The sequence below is a fragment of the Pygocentrus nattereri genome, chromosome 8, assembly GCF_015220715.1.
Source record: "Pygocentrus nattereri isolate fPygNat1 chromosome 8, fPygNat1.pri, whole genome shotgun sequence".
Taxonomy (NCBI): Eukaryota; Metazoa; Chordata; class Actinopteri; order Characiformes; family Serrasalmidae; genus Pygocentrus; species Pygocentrus nattereri.
In genome coordinates this window covers 35,557,486-35,581,831 of record NC_051218.1, presented here as the reverse complement: position 1 = coordinate 35,581,831, position 24,346 = coordinate 35,557,486, and the positions used below count along the sequence as shown (strand labels likewise).

Here is a 24,346-nt window from a genome sequence, read left to right as displayed (position 1 = left end):
GTCACTTTAGTCATTCACACGTGGCAAACGCTCATGAGCTCAGATGGTGTCTGATATTGTGTGGATGGAAATGTAGAAGATGTGTTTCAGGTTGTAGTGAGATCAGATCCATATACACAGTTTATTTGCTGAATTTAACACAATAATAAAATGTGAACTGTGTAACTGCTGTGCATGTCCTCATATACACTCTTTAACCTTAGACTCTAGTGTTTTATTTTAATTCATTATTCCTGCCTTTTAATCTCTTGATGCAATTTTCTTAAAACTTTTGCTCAAATATTTTGATGTGAAGGCTGAAATTCTGTTGATATGTTTAATTTTTTACAAAATGTGGCTTTCAGGAGGAAAAATGCATTTAAATTTATTATTTTCTGAATAAATTAACCGATGATGACTTTGGCTTGCAGCACTCTGGTGGTGTTATGTTTATTATCAACTGAAGCATTAAAACTGTTACTGTAACTGATTTTAATGGTAATATCTGAAAGAAACCTTTTGCAATAGAATAATGGTGAAAACTACTGAATAAGTCTTGAGTGTAAATGTGTGTAGCTGGTTTTGAGAACTTGCTGTCCACATAATGAAGCCATGTTTATATCCTGCACTGCTGTGAAGAACTAAAGTGTGTTTAATGTGTAAATGTTTTAAATGTGCTTGTTAAATAATTTTCATGAAAGGTTTTTGTTCTATGACCATGTAAAGATTTTTTTACATAAAATAAAATAATGTAAGATGTCAAATAAAATGGATTAATGAAGTAACAAAACATTTAATAGCTACAAGATTTAATAAAACACTGTATTTTACATGAATATAGTGTTTCTCTGATGTGTTTGTTTACATGTTTGTTTACATGAATCCATGTATTATAGCTCTAACACAAACAATATAAACATGTTTAGATGCAGATTCTTATTGAAACCTGTCTTTCTATACTTTGTGATGGAGAGTTAAAAGGTCATTTTCCACTAATTCAAACCACACAGTTGTGCATCATTGCTTTGAGGACAAAACTTTAAATCTCCATATTTGTTTTTGTTTAATTTTGTGCATATTTTGAAAACTTGTTTAACATATAACATATTTAAATAAAGTAAATGTCTCTTATGCAGTTATTTTGATTTTGAGAAAAATCACAAATCATTACCGTGTAAAATCATTTTGTAAATATCACAGCTTTATCACAGTGTTAGTAACTATATAAAATAATAATGCAATAATAAATCTAAGTACAACAACAAAATCAAAGTTAAAAACAAAGGCAGAATCTATGTTTTGTTTATTAATGTGTTTATGACCAAAATTCTTTACAATGTCTAAAAACATTCATGTCTGAAAGAAAGAAGTATAAGAATTCAGAGACAATTAAATCTCTCTAACATTGTTACTGAAACCAAAACAAGCCAACATCCTTTTTCTAAAATGTATCTGGTCTTCAAACTTTCACAGGCAGAAATTCTGAGCTCCTCACATTTGACTGCTCCTCTGTAGAGCTGATAGCAGAGACGATGACAACCATAACCACTGATAAGAGTTCACACAGAGCCCAGAGCACTTTCTGTGGCCAAACAGATCAAGTCAGCAGACAAAAAGAACCATGTGACTTTTACCAGCCAATGAGGTTCAGTCTAAGAACCCAGGGAGCTAATGAAGTTAGATGCTTTGGTCAGTTACAGCCTTTAGAATATTTGCCTTCAAGTTGTAGCTGTTGTTTTTCTGATGATGGATCCAGCTGTGATTATCATCTTACTTCTCTACAGAATAGGTAAGTTTACCCAAAAAAAAAACCTTCATATTAATTATTGCTGATTATGGTTTGTGTCTTAAGTTTCATTGCAAGTTTTTTGTTATACTGAACTTTGTTTTACAGATTCTACTCAAGCAGTGAGGAATTCAGAGCCGCTGGTCATCTCAGCTGAGCCCGGTGAAGCGGTCAATCTCACCTGCACATTTGTAGACGACTCAGATAAAGAGGTTAGGATGTGGTACAAACAAAGACTGGAGCATGCGCCACTGGAAGTGGGATCAAAGTTAGAAGACAAACCGGCTGTGATTTCAGGTCAACTTAACACATCGAGATTTAAACTCAACAGAATAGCGAGTGGCATTTCTCTCAGTATTGAACGCGTCACTAAAGAAGATGAAGGAATGTACTTCTGTGTTGCGACTGGAAAGAAAACGCTGAACTTCTCTACTGCTACATTCTTAGCGGTCACAGGTAACATTTAATGTTCTCTGCTTCAGTTTTCTGCTTATTCATTCAGATACAGCAGAATGTAAAGGACATTGAATTGTTCTTGTGTATGTTACCTTTTCATTGTAAATACTATTACAGCTTTTACCAGAGGCCAGTTTAAAATATAATATTGCTGCTTCTAGTGCAAATATCCATATTATAATGTTGTAAATATCTATAAATTAGCACATTCACAGTCTATATTCATAATAGAACACATATCTCACATTTATGCTATTATTATACTGTCTTTATCCAGTGATGATACTGTTACAGTTGAATACAAATACGTATACTGTTTATATTATATTTTCCAGGGCAGTCAGACATCTCAGTGCTCCAAACTCCAGTACAGGGGTCAGTTTCTCCAGGAGAGTCGGTCACTCTGCAGTGCACGGTCCTCTCTGAGATCAGAGCAGCAGATCTCCGAGTGCTCTGGTTCAGAGCTGCTGCAGGACAATCCTTTCCTGAAATCATTTACACTCATCAGAACAGCAGCAGCCGTCAGTGTGAGATCAGCTCTTCTACAAGCTGCTCTCTGTATGAGTTCTCTAAGAACATCCTCGACCACAACCATACTGGAACTTATTACTGCGCTGTGGCTGCTTGTGGGAAGATCATTTTTGGGAATGGAACATCAGTAGAACTGAGTAAGTGGTTTTTTTTTTGGACATTTCTTTTGAGAACTGAGCTTAGAGGTCAGTTTAAGTTCAATTTGCTATGCTGCTCTTCACCACTCCACTGTGGTGCAGTACCAGCATCTACAGAGGTTTGATTAATCAAATCAAATCAAATCAAATCAAATTTATTTGTATAGCGCTTTTTACAACGGATGTTGTCACAAAGCAGCTTTACAGAATTTCAGAAAAGACAAAGTTTCAACAGGACTGTAAGAATGTACAGAATGTACAGAAACCCCCCAGTGGGCAAGCCGGGGGCAACAGTGGCAAGGAAAAACTCCCTCCGAACTGAGGAAGAAACCTTGGGAGGAACCAGGCTCACCAGGGGGGACCCATCCTCCTCTGGTCAAACTACCTACAAGTGATTATACTACTAATATTATCAGCAGTAATATTGATATTAGGAATATCTAGGAGTCTATGAGAACATCAGCGTAGGGTGGGCAGCTCATCCAAGGTAGTTGGTGGTAGCTGGGGCGTGGGCAGCTGGTCTGAAGTGGGTAGCAGGGGGGCTCGGCAGTCAGTCGTCCTTCAGTGTCCAGCCGGACATGTGGGCGGTTGTATACTCGGAAGAAAAAAGCAGGTAAATGGAATTAGTTTTGTTCTATCCGTTTGTACATAAACAGGGAACGTAAACATTTACAGAGTGTGGCTAACAACTCCGGCAGATCTGACTATGACAGCCTAACTAAAAGGAGAGAACCAGAAGGACACACAGACACGGCAGCACTCTGAAACAATTCGGCATCCCTCCGCTCCACCGTCCACAAACTTGAGTGACCGAGTGCAAGCAGCAGGACGACAGCACCAGCGTCTCAGTTTACTATAATTCCCTGTGTCCATGGACCCCTGGATCTGCTGCCTTTATCTAAGGGGGAACATTACTTACCAAAAGCTAAACTGAACAAGTGTGTTTTCAGCCTAGTCTTAAAGATTGAGACTGTGTCTGAGTCCCGAAAAGTTTCTGGAAGATCATTCCAGAGTTTGGGGGCTTTATAAGAAAAAGCTCTTCCCCCAGACGAAACCTTCTGAATTCTAGGAACTATTAATAAGCCAGCGCTCTGGGATCTGAGTGGTCGTGATGGCTCATAATAAGAAATAAGTTCTTGCAGGTATTCAGGAGCAAGACCATGTAGGGCTTTATAAGTCAGTAAAAGGATTTTATAATCAATACGGAATTTAATAGGTAGCCAATGAAGTGATGATAGCACTGGACTAATATGCTCAAATTTTCTAGTTTTAGTGAGGCGTTTTGGACTAGTTGGAGTTTGTTTAAATTCCTGCTCGTACATCCTGACAGTAGCGCATTGCAGTAATCTAGCCTAGAAGTAATAAAGGCATGTACTAGTGTTTCTGCATCACGCAGTGATAGGGCATTTCTGATCTTGGCAATGTTGCGAAGATGTAGAAAAGCTGTCCTAGTGATGCTGCCTATGTGTTGATCGAATGATAAATCTGAATCCATTATAACGCCAAGATTTTTTGCTGCTAATCCAGGTGTGGCTGGAAAGTCGGCGAGATTTAGGATTAAATCTGGTGATTTACTTCTTGCTAATTTTGGACCCAGAAGGAGAACCTCTGTTTTCTTACTGTTTAATAGGAGGAAGTTGCGTGACATCCAGCCTTTCACTTCTTTTACACAGTCCTCCATTTTCTTTAACCTGTGTTGGTCATCAGGCTGGGCTGATATGTACAGTTGATTATCGTCTGCATAACAATGAAAGTTTACGCCATGATTACTTATAACTGTGCCTAACGGTAACATGTATAGTGTAAATAGTAATGGTCCTAATATAGACCCCTGCGGAATTCCAAATCTCACTTTTGAATAATTGGAAGGTAAATTGTTTACCCTAACAAACTGATAACGTTCTGATAGGTAAGATCTGAACCATGATAGGGCCGTCCCTGTGACTCCCACCATGTTTTTTAACCTTTCTAGGAGAATATTGTGGTCTATTGTATCAAAAGCCGCGTTAAGGTCAAGTAGCACTAAAAGAGATATGTAGCCTTGATCAGAGGCAAGGAGAAGATCATTATTTATCTTAACTAGAGCCGTCTCAGTGCTATGGTGTGGCCTGAATCCAGACTGGAATTTTTCATATATATAGTTCTTGTGTAGATATGAACTAAGTTGTTGGGCCACAGCTTTTTCTAAGATCTTAGATATAAACGGTAAGTTAGAAACAGGCCTGTAATTGGACAAAACGGTGACATCAAGATTCGGTTTCTTGATCAGAGGTTTGATAACTGCTAGTTTAAAAGCTTTGGGTACATGGCCCAGACTAAGGGATGAGTTTACAATAGTTGAGATAGGGTTTATAATAACTGGCAGTACTTCTGTGAGTAATTTTGATGGAATTGCATCGAGTGTGCAGGTTGTGCAATTTGCGGAAGAGATCATCTTCTCTAGCTCCAGCTGTGGGAGGGGGTAAAAGGTTTCCAGACTCTTTTCTACAGCTGTGTTTTGTTCTATATCAGCCAAGTCAGATGGCAGCCAAGCTGGATTTGAATTTGACACTGTGGGTTGAAATTGTTGTCTAATATTATCAATTTTATTATTAAAGAAGTCCATAAAAAATTCACTAGTGAGAGTTGCTGAGATTTCTGGTTCATTACCTGCCTGATTTTGTGTGATTTGGGAAATCACATTAAACAGAACTCTAGGATTATACTTATTATTCTCGATCAGCTAGGCCAGATATGCTGAGCGAGCTTCAGTGAGAGCATTTCTATACTCTATAAGGCTGTCCTTCCAGGCAGTGTGGAAGACTTCTAGTTTGGTATGACGCCATTTCCGCTCTAATTTCCGAGCTGTTTGTTTTAAGGTCCGGGTTTTATCGTTGTACCACGGGACGAACTTTTTCTGCCTTATTCTTTTTATTTTAAGTGGGGCCACATTTTCTAAGGTGGATCGTAATGTATTTTCTAAATAATCGGTTAATAAATCTAGTTCAATTGGATCTGATGGAGTGGAGACTGGGGTTGATAACTCTGGGAGATTTTCTATAAATTGTAGGGCGGTAGAAGGTTTTATTGTGCGCTTTGTTGAATAACGAGGGGACGTATATATGTTATGGCTAAATCGTAGCTCATATGAAATTAAGTAATGGTCGGAGATCGCTGTGGTTTGCGGTAAGATATTAAGCTTGTCTATGTTAAGACCTAGTGTCAAAACTAAATCTAACGTATGATTACAGTAGTGTGTAGGCCCTGTTACATTTTGGGTAAAACCAACAGAGTCTAGGATTGAGGTAAATGCCCTTTTTAATGGGTCGTCTACCTTCTCAAAGTGAATATTAAAATCTCCTACAATTATTACTTTATCATTACACACAGCCAGGTTTGCAGCGAAGTCACTAAATTATTTTATAAATTCAGAGTATGGCCCTGGTGGTCTGTAAATGTTAAATAATGAGAACGCCTTCTTTTTTGTGACCGGATTTGTGACGTGAATAGAGAGGACCTCAAAGGAAGTAAAAGTGTCGCATTGTTTCTGACTAATATCGAGAGTATTTTGGTAGATTACACAGACTCCACCTCCCTTACCTGTTAGTCTTGGCCTATGTGCATAATTATAGCCTACAGGGGTGGCTTCATTTAAAGCTAAATATTCATCTGGTCTAACCCACGTTTCAGTAAGACAAAAAAGTCAAATTTATGATCGCTTATAATTTCATTTACGACGACTGCTTTAGAGTTTAATGATCTTATATTGAGTAGTCCAAGTTTTAGATCTAAGGTGTTAGTGCCATCATCAGAACATGGATATATGTTGATAAGGTTATTTAAGCGGACTGATTGAGTTTTTCTGTGATTAAATTTATTTTTAATTCGGGGCAAAGACACAGTCTCAATAAGGTTAATCTTAGGTGACGCCTCAAGGCGGATCGCAGATGGTCGGTTTAGCCTGTCTGTCTGCGGCTAGCACACATCACCACAGCGTTTAAAATCCCACCAATAAAATGATAAATATTCTATTTTAGAAATCGTCATGTGGCAGAATATTATGGCAAAATATATACTTCCAATATACCTCCAAATATAACATTAGCAGTAAGCCGAAATAGGGATTTATGCCAGACTATGTGGAATGCTTATACCGTAAACCCTCAGTTCCTTATGATCATCATCATCCACAGCATCCTTAGCTAATTGGGGATTTCAATAACCATGTTAACACTTTGCTAGCCCAGAAAGAGTCCTTTCTTTGAGGGAAGCTTTCAAGGCTGAAAATGTCCTCAACCACTAAGGCAGAACATTTTTCCAGCATTTGAACACCATCAGTCCAGGCACCCCTTAGGTACAATGCAGCGTCATCCAAGTGGGCAGCCCAGGCAGCCTTGTAGCTGTGGTGTAATGTCACTTAGGCAGCCGGCCCGAGAGGCCTCATAGTTGGTCAAATTATTTTTTCGTCCACAAAACATGTCATCTGTCCAGATGTGTTCAAACTTTTTTTTCATATGACTTCAGCTATGATGTATTATAGTGGGTAACATTACAGCCAGGGGTTTTAATCCCTGTTTGAGGAGTTGAGCTGGTATTTATGGCTGCGTTAGGAAACTCCAACACTTCTATGAATGGAAATATACAGTAGTGTCGTATTCTAATATCTTACAGCCTGTCCTGTGGATCCCACTGTGTTCTATCTGGGAGCAGCTTTGGGAATCTGTGTGATTGTGATCTGTGTTCAAGCCATTGGAAACTGCAGCGGTGAGTGTAGCTTAATCTGTCATATATGGTGTTATTATACTTTGTAAATAATGACTGATTAATGCATTTTAAACTGATCTTTACAATAATGCCTTAAATTGCAAGATTTAGGAAATATTAACATACAGAATACATGTAAAGTCCTTTTTTAAAAACTATTAATGGAATAACAGCATTGAATGTCTGACTGTATAACTGAACCTGCAGTTTTTATGTTCTCTTGCTTTTAGTTTTTTGTATGCTTGCTTTTATTTGCCTTTCTAGATGTGATATGAAAATATGAATACGAAAGTATGAATAAATAATGTGCATTATTACTATTAGTGGGCTTAATTCAGTAGTATCTTCTTATGTTTTGTTCCTGAGAAAAGTCCTAAGATAAGGTTTCAAATAAGAAAACATTAATGACTGTCAGAATCTTGAGGGTTTTAAAAAGAAATTTCATCTTAGGATTACTTAGTGAATGAGGCCCATTATATGAGGCCTAATAATGAAAATGAGTTAAATAATGATTCAGGGTTTATTAATTAGGCTTATGCAAACTGACTGTAACTAAAAGTGACCAGCACTGAGGTCATATTCTCTGATCTAAACTCTAAATATGACACTGTGATCTTTCTTTACTCTATCATAGGGAGAGATCGTGATTCGGTGGTGGAGAACAAAGCCAGTCAGGTACTACATGTTCTCTCATCCACACTGACGCTGTTTAATTCTTATAGAGTTCTCTAATCTTCAGCCTTTAATATTTCATATTCATCTCTACAGAACTCTGCAGCTGCTGTGGAGCTGAGTTATGCAGCCAAAAGCCTGAGAATGAAGAGTGGACGCTCTGGACACAGTGTTTACTCTGAAGTCAGATACTTCTCAGTTACTGACCCCAACAATCACTGACTCACTGGACTCTCTTCTCTTGTAGCAGCAGAAGTGAAGTTTGGGGATGTTTTCTGTTACTGTCAGCTTTGGAATCTGTATCTGTTTATTTGTGTTTGTGCTGATTTCAGTCAGGATCTACAATCATGTGCTTCACTTTGCTCTGTGCTCAAAACTGCATGACTGAAAAAAAGCAGTCTGGTCTGGTATGAAGTGTCAGTTCTCTGAAGGAGCCGAGCGAGAGCAGTTGTAGAGTGTGTGGTCACTCAGACGTGTGACAAACACATTAATGAGCTCAGATGTCTGATATTGTTAACTCTCAATGGAAATGTAGAAGACGTGTTTCAGGCTGTAGTGAGAACAGATCTATATACACAGTTACTGTTTACTTGCTTTGTTTAACATATTGGGAGAAAAGTAAAATAAAATGTGGCCTCCACAAAGTTATGGAAGTTAACCTAAGCAAATAAAGTCCAGTCTAGTTTGGTATGACCTGTCAGTCCTCTGAAGGAGCTGAGTGAGAGCAGTTTTAGAGTCTGTGGTTACTCACAACTGTGGTTGCACGACTGAAAAAAAAACAGTCTAGTTTCAGGTCTCTGAAGGAACAGAATTTGTGGTCACTTTAGACATTTAAACGTGGCAAGCATGCGCTCAGATGGTGTCTGATATTGAGTTCATGAGGCTGTAGAAGACGTATTTCAGGCTGTAGTGAGAATTTCCATATAATCAGTCTAAAATGAAGCTGTGGTTGCTCTTCAGGCCTTAAGAGATTATGACTGATAGCTTGAAACTGAATTCATGCTCCACCTGTTTATCTACATTTAAAAACTTCTGTTAATAGTGTTTGATTTATTTGTTGACTTTGACATATCGAAAAAAAAATGCCATAGCTATTCACAAGTCAATGTTTTGTTATTTATTAGGTTTTTCAATGTGTTTAATTGAGCATATAAACAGTAATTGTTTATTAAAGTGTGCAGAAGTGTGTTCTCTGTAGAAAACCAACATTGTGATATTTACTTATTATTATTTTTACTTTACAAAGTATGACTTTTAGCAGCCAAATAAATACACTTCACATTTCAGGTGCTTGCAGGTTGCTTGCTGAATATAAATATAATCTTCTTATGATTTATTTGGTTCTGAATAGGTAAACAGACTTGGTGACACAGAGAAAGCTCTAATTCTTCAAGAGGGCACGTTTTAGTGTTTTTTGAAAGATGAGGTTGTTTAATTGTTTAAACCATCTTACAATGTCTAGACAACATATATTTTACATGAAAAAAATATATTAAATCATTTTTTTCACTTATTTGAGGTCACAGGGCAGACTTTTCAGCTTCTTACTGAGACTTGTTTTCTCCCCTTGGTAATGTAGAGTAAAAAGATGTGTGTGTTCATGGGCTTGTTTGTGCTCCACACTAGCACAGTGGGGAGTTTGTCATCATATCAACCCACACCACTCTTTTTTTTTTAAAACTGATTTTCCAAGTGTGGCTCAGAGGACTCTTGGGCTGGTGGTCTGATGCAGCCTGACCGCTTCAGAGACCTGATTGAAGTGATGTCACAGCCTGGACTGGCTGCTTGATTGAGAAGTCACTGCAGCTGTGGGGCTGCCTGGACTGGTAGTGTTTGGCTGCATGAGCAGCACTACAGCAGCTCTAGAAGGCCTCTCAGGTTGGCTGCCTCAGCGGCGCTACATCACAGCTTACTGGCTGCCTGCCAGTTATTTATAGGTAGGCACTATAAATAAAAGTGATGATGATGATAATAAAGATATTTCATGATGAAGTGATTGATATAAAAGTTGCCTGATATTTTTTTTTCTTTCTCTTATGAAGTTACTGCTTTAGAGATAAAGGGTTTTGTTCAGACAACAACCATATCATTCCTGTTTCAATCTCCCACCATAGTATATATCTCCTGTCTTTTATATTAGTACTGAATTACTGTCAGTATATTTCATAAACATTATCATAATGATGAGCAGCAACATGATAGCGAGTTTGGTTCAGTGGTTTTAATTCTCATGTTGATAAATGCCTGGCTGGTGAAATTTGCCTGGTACTGGACCATTTTTATTTATTAATGGCATTATTTTTAATACCATATTATGTATTAAACATTTTATCTCAGGTTTTCTAGTTTTTGGCTTTGCCATCTATACATGGTGACATTACAATATTTATTAAGTAAAATATTAGTTATTTAGTTATTAAGCACTTAATGAAGATTTAAATAAATAAAATAGAACAAATTGAAAACAAAATGAATTGCAATCTAAGGCCAACCCTTACTCAAACAAAGGGAGACTGAATAAAAGAAAATGGCCATATGTTCTTTTGCAATATATGAGAAATACATTGTCTACAAGGATGGAAGTAGTTGAAGGGAAGTAAATCTCTGACAGCACAACTGAAAACCAAAACAATCCTACATTCTTTATTCTACAATGAAAACCTTCACAGGCAGATATTCTGAGCTGCTCATATATGACGGCTTCTCTATAGAGAGCTTATGACAGCTGCTGTTAAATATAAGACTATGACAACCAAAACTATTGATAAGAGCTCAAACAGAACCCAGAGTACTTTTTATGGCTGAAGAGATCAAGTCAAGCAGACAGAAAGACCCATGTGACTTTTACCAGCCAATGAGCTTCAGTATAAGACCCCAGGCTAATGCAGTTTGGTGCTTTGGTTCCATTCTGGCCTACATATTTGCCTTCAGGTTATAGCTGTTGCTTTTCCAATGATGGCTCAAGCTGCGATTATCATCTTACTTCTCTACAAGATATGTAAGTTTCATGAAGTTCAACAATAAAAAATATCTTTGTATTTATTATTGTTAATTCTGCTTGTTTTAAAATTAATCCAGATTTTTCGAATTGACTGAAAGTAAACTTTGTTTTACAGACTCTGTTCCAGCAGTGAGAAATTCAGAGCCAGTAGTCATCTCAGCTGAGCCTGGTAAAGAGGTCACTATCACCTGCACATTTGTAGATGACTCTAGTGCAGATGTTAGGATTTGGTACAAACAAAGACTGGAGCACATTCCACTGGAAGTGGGATCAAAGTGTAAAGATAAGGACCCAGTAATGTCACCACGTTTCAATCAAACAAGATTTAAAATAGACAGAATAGTGAATGGCATTTCTCTCAGGATTAAAAATGTTACTAAAGAAGATGAAGGAATGTACTTCTGTGGGCTGGGCAGACAGAAAGAGATGAACTTTTCTACTGCTACATTCTTGGCTGTAACAGGTGATATAATTGATTTATTGTTGTCAGTGTTGCTTTTATGTAAAATGTCTTTTTTAATAAGTCATATTAATGCTTTGAGAATATTTGAAATCATATGAAGCCAGTATTAAATACATTGTTGGCATTGATAGTAGAAAATTTCTTATACTGTCTTTATTATGCTTTCCAGGACAGTCAGACATATCAGTGCTCCAAACTCCAGTAAGGGGGTCAGTTTCTCCAGGAGAGCCGGTCACTCTGCAGTGCACAGTCATCTCTGAGATCAGAGCAGCAGATCTCCGAGTGCTCTGGTTCAGAGCTGCTGCAGGACAATCCTTTCCTGAAATCATTTACACTCATCAGAACAGCAGCAGCCGTCAGTGTGAGATCAGCTCTTCTACAAACTGCTCTCTGTATGAGTTCTCTAAGAACATCCTCGACCAGCACCACACTGGAACTTACTACTACGCTGTGGCTGCTTGTGGGAAGATCATTTTTGGGAATGGAACATCAGTAGAACTGAGTAAGTTGTTCTGTGTACTACTAGGCACTCATGTAGTGTGTATATACTTACAAACACTTTATATATCAACTTATAATTGTAAAGCAAATAAAAGGTTCATGAAAGAAATTGATAGTGCATTAGAGCTGTATAGACGTACATTCTACCAGAGATGTGGGCTTCAAAGTCAATGATATGTGTCTACATCAAAACAGAAAACAGAAAATATGATGCAGGTGTTGAAGCAGGTGTTGTAATCCATATCGTGAGACTATAAATCATAGAGCCTTGCTAAACTATAGCCATGAGTTTACAGTTTTGATCCCAAACTTTTGTTGCACCTTAAAGGAAAATTCTCCAGTTGTTGATCTTAGATGAAAATTAAGAAACAAACTAATTCAGAGCAGTTTAACGTGGCATGATTCACTTCAGAGACACTTAACTGAGCCATATTTCTTTACAGTGGTGGTGATAAAAACCAGAGTACTGTGCAAATATCTTAGAATATCTAAGAATATATGAGCTTCTTGTGAATAAACAATACTATTTAAGATACATGCAAACCAGCATAAATATATTAAACACTAACAAAAAAATGAACATTACTGTGTTTGGTCACAGACTTCTCATTGCCCCCAGTCATTGTGTAGTTAAATATATGTTATATGTACATTTAATAAATATATTTAATTCCATCACCAGCGCATTTGATTTAATATATTGATGTACTGATCAGTAAAATCTAAAATATTGGATGACAACTACAATTACTACTGGACTACTTCTAGGAGAAGTTTGGAAAGGGTTGAACAAACATACTGATAGCTGTATTAATGTTATTTGTATTTATTCTAATGTTAGTGTTTGTCCGAGTAGATGCTTGCTGACCAGATAAATAGCCTTTTAAATCTAATTTTCTCAGATGCTTAAAACTTTTGCACAGTACTGTATGTGATAGTCATGAAGGGACAATCGAAGTGAAGATTCTTTCTCATTATTTATGTATGTATGTATGTATGTATGTATGTATGTATGTATTTATTTATTTATTTATTTATGTATGTATGTATGTATGTATGTATGTATGTATTTATTTATTTATTTATTTATTTATTTATTTATGTACGGGGATCTATGATGTAACCCTGCACATATTTCCCAACCATTAATGGAATTACAAAAAAATTATATTTCACATCAAATAACATATCAGGCATTTCATGCAATAATCTTCTGTGACATTAAACATTTACAGTCTCTGGTTTCTATCACCACCACTGTGAACAATTCTGTATGTTTCTCTACAATACTCCAACCACTGCAGCAAACCCCTTACAATGTGTTTATGTATTTTGTATTCTGATGCAGATTTTATTTTAATGGTGGAATGCCCCTGTACTGAGAGAAAGATGCGTATAAGACCCAACTGAACTAGCAGACCCAACTCAGGTCTGTACTGTGAGAAATAAGTATACAGCAGCTTGAGGTACAGGATGATCAGGGAGGCAGAGAAAGAATATAAACTTCAAGCAGACACAAAACTAAAATGTCTTTGATCATGTTTAAAATCAACTTTCTCAACACATGTAAAATTACTTGGTCAAGATAAAAACGTTTACATGGAAAATGGTTTTCATGGCTTGAACTGCTGTGTTCATGTAAAGAGTACTTTAATAATTCCTGTCTGTAGATCCTGCAGGTCATATAGATCCTGTAATGCTGACCCTGGCAGGTTTCTCAGCAGTGTGTGTGGCTGTAATCTGCGCTCAAACCATTTTAATCCATAATCTGAGAAAATCTGAATGCCGTGCTGGTGGTAAGAGTTCATTCTGAGATTCAGCTGAACATTTTAATAGAAAGAAAATAGAGAATATTGTTAATACGTATTAATACCTTTAGCCACATTAAACTGTATCTGAAAGTGACTGTAAAGTTTTATATCCTCTACAGAGAAAGCTCAGGAGGGGGCTGTGAATGAGAGGACCACCAGACAGGTACTCTTTATACACTTACTCTTTACTGCTATACGTTAGTTTCAACCAGCAATAAATCTGCCTATTTCTATTTTCATTATGCTCTGGCTTTCAGGTGAACTCTCCAATAATTAGTCATCACAATGTAAAATAAATGCTTGAATAATGTAGCTATATGCAAAAGTTTTGGCACCCTGGTCAAATGATGTCATTTGCTGATCTGTGTGACAATATGTTACACAAATAAGAAAACACTTAAATATGGAACTTGTATGCTACTTTTTCCCAGTCTGTTAAATTTGTCAAATGAACAGTAAATGGGTATTAACATGTGCAGAGGTCTGTTCTGAAAATCAACAAAACATGTCATTTGACTGAGGACATCCAAGCTTTTGCACATATCTGTACTTTTAATGCAAATTATTTAGCATGAAGCACAAATTACCACCTAGGTTCTCATATTATTGGTATGAAATTTTCATCATTTCTTTGTTTTATGCTGTAGGTAGTGTCAAGTGACCTTTGGAGCTTATTGCTTTAGAGCTAATACGAGTTTAATAAGTCAATATAATAAGTTGTGTTCCATAAACTAAAGTAGAAAGTTTTGATCATTACTACTTAGAGGCTAAAAAACACAATGAGTTTTAATAATTTGTCAATTTCTGACTGAAATTCCAAAGTAAGTGTCATTTCACAGGCAGTTAACAGAGAAAAGTTACAACCAAATGTTTTAATAATTTACACAAATCTAGTTATTAAAATGTGATTAATGTCTAATTACACACTCAAGATCTAAGCCATTTATCTTTCTGGGTCATGGGGGCTGCTGGAGCCTATCCCAGCTCTCAGTGAGAGAAAGGCTGGAAACACCCTGGACAGGTTGCCAGTCCATCATAAGGCAGACACACACACACACACACACACACACACAGAGACCAAGGGGCAATTTAGACGTGTTGTACTGCATGTCTTTGGACTGTCTTTGGACCTCACCCAGCTGGAGAATGGAACCCAGGCCCTTCTTGTTAATGTGTTAAAAATCATAACACCACTGCGCCGCCGCTCTGTGGCCTACTAAACTCTGATTAGCTCTAATAAACTTCAGACCTGACACAACAGCCTATAAAATGAAAAGGAATGAAATGGCAATATTATTCTAATAAGATGGTAGAACGAATTTGCATAAACAGATTAAGTAGATGTTATTATGTATAACTGTTTATTATTTATGATTACAACAACTAAATCCATTCAGTTTTTATATAATAGACCTCCCTGAATAAACTATGTCTTAATTTATTGAATAAAGAATGAGACCTTAATAATCCCCAATATGTAATCCTTAAACGGAAGTGTTGCCTTCATAATCAGGAGTTTACAGTCTGTCCTGTATTTGACAGACATTTTTCAGTTTCATGCTAGAGAACGTTCTTCTGTATTGTTTTAAGACAATTGTGTAAGTCACTGAGTAAAAGTAGATGGGCTTTTGAAAAAAATAAATCTGTCATTCATCAGGCAACTTGAAATAACTCTGGAAATTCAGTGTTTTTTAAGAAGAGTTTTTATTTTTTTCTCCATAATTACATCATTGTTTCAGTAAACGATTGTGTTTATTTCCTAGGAACAAAATCCTGAGAACCTGCATTACGCTGCCATCCACATCAAAGAGAAGAAAGCCAAAGGTGGGAGAGTGAAGAGAGAACAGCCTGAAGACGTTGTTTACTCTCACGTGAGAAGCTCCAATGCTGCTGCTCAGCGCTCACATCGCTAGTTTCCTAAGATGATCATGAGTGAAGATTTGGACTTTTTCACGTCTCAAATGAGCTCCAGTCTTTAATCTGTAGCTTTTATTTCTTGTTAGTGATTGTTTTGCTGATTGAAATGAAGTCTCGGTTCTCTGAAGGATGATGTGAGAACTGAGCTTTAGAGCATGTGGTCACTATGATCACACAGACTGATGGGCTCTGATACTGCATTGTCTTCATGTGAGTTATTGATATTGGCCAGAAACTTATGCCTCAAATAATGCATGAACAAATGACAGTGATGTGCCACAGTCTAAGCACCTCAGGTTAAACGACGTTCAAACGTCTGCATACAACTGTAAGCTTGTAAGTGGTTTAGCTTCAGATAAGTAGCTGATGACCAATTGGTCATTCACTTTAAATTAATAGTTTGTTTTTCTACCCCAAGTGCTGTTTTAATCACAACTTTACATTAAAGACAACAATAATGTTTTGTGTGTGGTGTTTTAATAAGACATCCTGCTTGTTTAGAAAGAGAACCAATGATTTACCTATATATATATATATATATATATATATATATATATATATATATATATATATATATATATATATATATATATAAATAGATTGGAAACACTATGAATGCAATAAAAACATAATAATAAGTAAATTACTTTTAATTATTAAATCCAATAACATTGTAAATTATTTCTAACGTTATTCAGAATCAAATGATGTAAAAATAGAATGTCACACATCATTCATGTATTCACTCATATAATATTTTAGTCAGTGGTGTTTTCCATTCATTTTCCACTAAATATTTTTATTCAGGGGGGCTTGGATAGTCACATCCACTAAACTCAGAATGGGAACAGGATTCAATCAGGTCTGAGTTGGAAGACATGGAACGGAAATTCCACTCTCCTGCATTAATATATATATATATATATATATATATATATATATATATATATATATATATATATATATATATATATAAAAAACTGTAGTAGATTATATTTTATTACTTTATTCATATACATTCACATTCATGCCAGATTTACATAAATCCATCTATGATGCTGTTTTCTCTTCAGTGCAGATTTCAGCTGGTTTAACTGGTCATTTAAGCAGATTTAGATTCAAGCAAGTTAAATGTTTTCTAAAGTTCTTAAAGGACACATGACATTTTACACGTCAAACTCCTTTTCCTTTGTGTTTCTTTAAGGAAAACTATGATGATGCAATTGTGATTAAATGTATATTCTATATGTCGTGTTTATACAAGAATCCAAGCATACAAGAATTTGTTCGTTCTTTTATTTACAAGCAGTCAGTATTAAAATAGGAAAGTCATAAATGATTAGAATTATAACTGGAAATGTTATTATAATGATTTATTCCCAAACAGTTACCAAAACTCTGTATTCTTATTTCTAAATAAAATATAATTGAAAGACATAATTAGATCAAGTGAATGAAGCACATCACTTGATTCTCTGATGATTCATAAGTCATGATTCATTAAATATTACTGAACAGACATTTACAGAATAATATAAACAAGATAACATGACTTTGTGATTGTGACAAAACCAAATCTCCATTTACTTAGGTATTTATTTATTCATTCATTTATTTTTATTTTTATTTTTGGAGTTGCAGTTTACATTGCGTTAAACTAGTATGATCAGCAGACAAATAGAAATGGTCCAAAATGACTTTAAAAAATCCATTGTATTAAATTCTATTAAAAACTATAGACTTTTCCTCTTTTTCTGTAAAGTTTGTATGTTGGAGATACAGTTATATGCAGAAGCATGTGGAGGCTTTTTCGGTCTTGTGTTCAGTAAGTGAGGCGTTCTCAATGTGGTTCAGATGTAATGTATGTAAACACCGTTTATGTAAACACATATATGTATCAGCTTTAGTTCACTTCACTCATCAAATAGTTGCAGCAGACAGCATCATGTAGTTACAATGTGTAATAAAGTGAACTGCTATTTTTCCAACAATACTGTTCTGATTGTAACAAGAGATGCTACTGTGCATAGTATTAGAGTATTTTCACTGGATCTGCTCAGCAAAAGCCAACTTTCCTAACATTTAGCTAGTTATAGTAGAAAACTTTGGTTTAAATAGCCAAAGTTGTGGGTTTGAACCATTCTGTAATATAATGGTAACAGCACATCTTTAAGTGTAGCAGTTATTAATGCATCTAATTATTTGTATTGTATTATAATCCCAAAAGCTATGTATGGATTATTTAATTTCACTGTATCTACAGGGCAGCTATATTTTCAGTTTTTTACATAATTTGAAAATGCATGTTGGTCTTTATAATGTGTGTAAATTTCATGAAGGATGGACCAAAATAAATGGCAAAAAATTACTTTAAAAAATCTTGTTCCATTCACTTATAGATAGATAGATAGATAGATAGATAGATAGATAGATAGATAGATAGATAGATAGATAGATAGATAGATAGATAGATAGATAGATAGGGCTTTATTGTCATTCACATCACATGTGGTACATGAGGAGAAATGAAACATTTTACTCACGGTCCAGTTAACTCCCAAAGTGACAAACAATAAACAATAAATAGAAGGTGCATAAAGGGGAGGACAGATAACAGCAGCATGGACCACAGCAGTATGAGTATGAGGTAGAAGGTGTACATCTTAATACTGGTAATGTATAAAGTGACATGTGTAGGCATGATATAGTGGAGGCATTGATTCAGTACAGCAGCAATAAAATAAATAAGTGGACATGAAGTGCCATTGCAGTGATTGTTCAGTTGGAATTTGAGAGTCTTACAGCATAAGGGAAGAAGCTGTTCCTCAGTTTGGTAGTTTTGCTCTTAATGCTCCACAACCTCCTACCTGAGGGAAGTGGTAACTTGATCAAATTCATCAATCAATTTCTTGAATTTTGAAGATAATAATAAGAAAATATGCTGTTACAGATATCAAACTATTTGTGTAAATTATGTAATTTTATGTAAATGTAATTAATAACTAGCTGACACAAATATTTATTCAAATAAACTGCATTGTCTATAATATGAATACAAAATAAATAGTAACAATGATGTTCCATTTACTATTAATGTGTAATTACACAGTTATTAGAGGTGCTACAAATAAAAAGAGTTACGTTTTTGTTTCCTAAGTTTGAATTTGACTTTTTAAAGGTTTTGGCAAGTGGAATATAATTTTAATTTCACTACTTTTCCATTAGAATGCACAAAAGACTGTTGTGACCAGTAGGTGGCAGTGTGAGCATTGGCTGTGTTTTGGGTATCAACTGTAGTTTCATACTTCTTTTCTCTCAGACTTGAGAGACTATAGTGAATATAAGCCACATCTTCTGTCTAATTATTTCATTTCAACCCTGTTTTACAGGAACATTGACAGACATACAGGACACTGACTTTTAAAAGAGTATCATGGAGAAAATTCTGTAACTGTTCAAATGTTTTTATTAATGGCTCAAAGTATTTATTGGTCACTGTTGTGGTCACTATTGTATGGTAAATATGATTGAGAATATATGTGAGATTCTAAGAAAACATGCGTGGAGTTATTTTTGCAGTTAGCCTGTTTTTCCAAATCCTGACTTTGATTAAAGACGAATTCCACCCATTTAAAGAACATTCTGCATAATTCAAGTGAGGGGAAGTAAACTAAGTCATTCAGAGTGGTCTGATGTGAAATGCTTCACTGTATATGATACTGCACTGCGTTGGTGTTCTGACTTGGCCTGAATTAAAGGCCTAGCTCTAATAGTCTCATTATACATTCATGTCTTACATTCTTACATATCTCACATACATACATTCATTTCTTTGTAGACTCCTGATCATTCAGTGTTTCTTCTGAAATCAAAGCTATTTGAAAACTATTTGAAAGCCATTACTTATTACATACTAAGTATTATTCTTGAGTAACTACAGGGACTGAGCTATTCTTAGGTTATAGAAGTGTGTAATAAAACATTGCGCCCCAGCCCTGGAAGAGGTTACACAACAAGCAGACCCAAAATACTCAAATTTCAGCAGCCAATGACCTTTGGATTTGATCTCCTGAGGCCAACCAGCTGATTGTACTCTGTACTTAAAATAAAAGCTGTGTTCTTCTTCTATGTTGAGTGTGAGGTTAAATTAATTAAGTTTTTACATATCTTCACTAAGGGCGCTAAGAATCGACTGGAGTGGACTGTTTTTTTTTTATGGTACATAAATTATTATTAACAAGGAAGTCAGAAGAATCACTGGTGGGAAGAAAAAAAAAAACAAAAAAAAAACTTGTGACATTTCCCAGCCAATGAGATCTCTTGAGCTCAGCATACTAATACAGTTTCCTGCTTTGATAATAAGGTCCCTTTTCAAGTTACTTCAGATAAGCTTCTTACAATGATGATGATGATGATGATGATGGCTCCAATGATTCTCATTTTATCTCTCTACATCATATGTAAGTTATGAATTTCACAAAAGTTATTTTTAAATTCTGCACTTGTGTAACTTCTGTTTGTAGAATGTCATCCACTGTTTTTCTTATTGCTCATAATTGATTTCATGTCATTTTGTAGGTCTTGTTGAAGCTGTGCAGCTTAATGAGCAGTTTATCTCAGTTAAGACTGGAGAAAATGCTACTCTGTCTTGCAAAGTTGAAAAGTCTGATACTCACGTTAAGGTTTGGTACAAACAACAACTGTGGCAGAAACCTAAAGAAGTGGTATCAAAGTTAGACAAGAAACCTCCATTCATTTTAAATGGTTCAAAATTCAGTGTAAATGAAGATTTTTCTCTGACTATTAAAGAAACTTCTGAAGATGATGAAGGAATGTACTTCTGTGGGAAAACTGATGGAAAAACATTCACATTTTCTAATATCATAGTCATGGCTGTGACAGGTAATCATATTACTGCTTTTAATGTATAATCATTTAAACTCATTTAAAACTTTTCACAATAGCTTTTTTTTTAGTAATGTTGCAATCACATTACACAGGATTTATTATGTTTAGAACAGAACATTGGGTTAATGTCTTACACTTTAAATGATTAACATAATACCATTTTTGATCATGACATAATGTATCTGTAAGTAAGACATCCTTATTATATTCACCAGGGCATCCTCAGGTAAACATATCAGTGCTCCAAACTCCAGTATGGGGGTCAGTTTCTCCAGGAGAGTCGGTCACTCTGCAGTGCACGGTCCTCTCTGAGATCAAAGCAGCAGATCTCCAAGTGCTCTGGTTCAGAGCTGCTGCAGGACAATCCTTTCCTGAAATCATTTACATTCATCAGAACAGCAGCAGCCGTCAGTGTGAGATCAGCTCTTCTACAAGCTGCTCTCTGTATGAGTTCTCTAAGAACATCCTCGACCAGCACCACACTGGAACTTACTACTGCGCTGTGGCTGCTTGTGGGAAGATCATTGTTGGTAATGGAGCATCAGTCCACTTAAGTAAGTCTGTGTCTGTTTATGTGCCTGAAAGTTTTAAATACTATAAAGCTGTTAGTTCCTGGTTAACAGTGAAATGAAGGTGTATCACAAAGTCTAAAATTGTTTTAAATTTGACAGCATTCTAAAATCATGTGGACTAAATTCATTAGTTTATGCATGCTGTCATAAACCGAACATTAATAGATTTAGGCCTGGTTCTGTGGGACTTTAAAAGTAGGCAAAAAACTGTCAGAAAAGCTTTGCTGAAAACACATTTAGCCAGCCCACCTTACTCATACCAAAGACCAGTGCTGTAGTGTGCAGATCACCTTTCTGGTATGTAGAACGGCTCTGACAAATTATACTTCTTTTTTCTGAACATAAAAGAAAAAAAATAAAATAAAATAAATAAAAATCTGTAAATTCCCAGTAACTTAAAGTAGGTACTGTAATAAATATGAACACACAATATAAAGTCTTTTCTAATAATAACTTCTCATGAAGTATTTACTAAACATTTCACTAAGAATCTGCAGGAAAACATGTTACATACAACATACAAGCTCCATTATTAAAATTGAAGCTACAGCTATATAGTACTAAATGCAATGTGGGAGAGTCAATGTATGCCTGCGTTAGCTTGGCGCTATCATAACACTGCAAAACCCAAACACTCTTAAAACAGAAAGTCAACTTGAAATTGTAAAATATAACTGTATACATTGCTTTTCACTGCGTTCATCTAACTCAAACTTCCCAGTTCAGTCAAATGTTCTAGTAACTTTGAACAGCAACACTTTCATTTGTTGTGCAACTTTCTAAGAGTTCACCCCACCATCAGGAGATTGGAAGTTTGAAACCCAGTGATCTCACATTCATAGGGATCCCTGTCCATATGTGAAAGCCCAATTCATGCCCCTGTTGCCCTTTCTTCCCCTTGATACCCTTGATGCATGGGCCTGTTTGCATCTTCTGTTATTGGTCCTGATGTTTACTTATGTTTACTTATCCAACTTATCCATGTAAAGCTCTTATATCATGTTATTCCTGTGAAGCACTCCTCTTCCACAGAACCTAGTTGTGTTTTTGTCTTGTGGTTGTAAACTCCACAAAGTAAGTTAAAGGCTGGATTTTCCAGTAGTTTTGATGATATATTGACAAACAATTTCCAGCTGGCTTTCCTTCTATTTTTGAATAACCATGCATCTTTGAGTGAATGCATTCATTTGTTTGTGATGGATCCACTCTTTCTGAATGGACGTCATTGGAGTCATGCTGAACAGTATTTTGTTTGCAACATTAATCTAAAGAAGAACTTTATCTCTATGACCTGTGCATCATTCATAGATTGAACTGAAGCTCTTTTCATTGCAGTGAAAGATCATGATCTGCTGCTGTCCAGGTTTGAACATCTGTGAATGTTAATATACAGTAGTATCAATTGTAATGTCTTACAGCGAGTCCCACTGTGTTCTATCTGGGAGCAGCTTTGGGAATCTGTGTGATGGCGATCTGCATTCAAGCCATTCAAATCTGCAGGGGTGAGTGTAGAGAGCAGAAAGAGTTCTTACATCAACGCAGGAGAGTGAATATATTACTCCAGTACTGGCCGCACTTTACTGGACACATGTTCAGTATTAATAGACTAGCACCATTTATTCAGTTGAGCTCAACATCTGGTCCCATTTCTTCATTTATACTGGCTTTTATTTGCCTTCCTTTTATAAGCATTTCTGCATTTTAATGTATGAAAGCTGCTATCTAACTACAAACTGAGTCTTAAAAAAAGTGACCAACACTGAGGTCATATTCTCTGATCTAAACTCTAAATATGACACTGTGATCTTTCTTTACACCATCATAGGGAGAGATCATGATTCGGTGGTGGAGAACAAAGCCAGTCAGGTACTACATGTTCTCTCATCCACACTGACGCTGTTTAATTCTTATAGACTTCTCTAATCTTCAGCCTTTAATATTTCATATTCATCTCTACAGAACTCTGCAGCTGTGGAGCTGAATTATGCAGCCAAATGCCTGAGAATGAAGAGTGGACGCTCTGGACACAGTGTTTACTCTGAAGTCAGATACTTCTCAGTTACTGACCCCAACAATCACTGACTCACTGGACTCTCTTCTCTTGTAGCAGCAGAAGTGAAGTTTGGGGATGTTTTCTGTTACTGTCAGCTTTGTAATCTGTATCTGTTCATTTGTGTTTGTGCTGATTTCAGTCAGGATCTACAATCATGTGCTTCACTTTGCTCTGTGCTCAAAACTGCATGACTGAACAAACACAGTCTGGTTTGGTATGAAGTGTCAGTTCTCTGAAGGAGTCGAGCAAGAGCAGTTTTAGAGTGTGTGGTCACTTTAGTCATTCACACGTGGCAAACGCTCATGAGCTCAGATGGTGTCTGATATTGTGTGGATGGAAATGTAGAAGATGTGCTTCAGGTTGTAGTGAGAACAGATCCATATACACAGTTTATTTGCTGAATTTAACACAATAATAAAATGTGAACTGTGTAACTGCTGTGCATGTCCTCATATACACTCTTTAACCTTAGACTCTAGTGTTTTATTTTAATTCATTATTCCTGCCTTTTAATCTCTTGATGCAATTTTCTTAAAACTTTTTCTCAAATATTTTGATGTGAAAGCTGAAATTCTGTTGATATGTTTCATTTTTTACAAAATGTGGCTTTCAGGAGGAAAAATGCATTTAAATGTGTTATTTTCTGAATAAATTAACCGATGATGACTTTGGCCTGCAGCACTCTGGTGGTGTTATGTTTATTATCAACTGAAGCATTAAAAATGTTACTGTAACTGATTTTAATGGTAATATCTGAAAGAAACCTTTTGCAATAGAATAATGGTGAAAACTACTGAATAAGTCTTGAGTGTAAAT

The 24,346-nt window shown here is 35.9% G+C and overlaps 1 protein-coding gene across 2 annotated transcripts; it reads left to right on the top strand.

Annotated features, from left to right (window-relative positions):
* The first annotated feature begins 1,678 nt into the window (after nucleotides 1-1,678).
* On the top strand, nucleotides 1,679-23,726 carry LOC108414995. Of its 2 annotated transcripts, none has more exons than XM_037540535.1 (6): nucleotides 1,679-1,768; nucleotides 1,874-2,221; nucleotides 2,557-2,889; nucleotides 7,540-7,632; nucleotides 23,303-23,343; nucleotides 23,437-23,726. In XM_037540535.1, exons 1-6 carry the CDS (start codon nucleotides 1,723-1,725, stop codon nucleotides 23,557-23,559), a joined length of 984 nt encoding a protein of 327 aa, XP_037396432.1. In that variant the 5' UTR covers nucleotides 1,679-1,722; the 3' UTR covers nucleotides 23,560-23,726. The 2 variants fall into 2 exon arrangements, with proteins under 2 accessions (XP_037396432.1, XP_037396431.1); XM_037540534.1 differs by lacking the exons at nucleotides 23,303-23,343; nucleotides 23,437-23,726 and adding exons at nucleotides 8,267-8,307; nucleotides 8,401-9,482.
* Nucleotides 23,727-24,346: the final 620 nt, after the last annotated feature.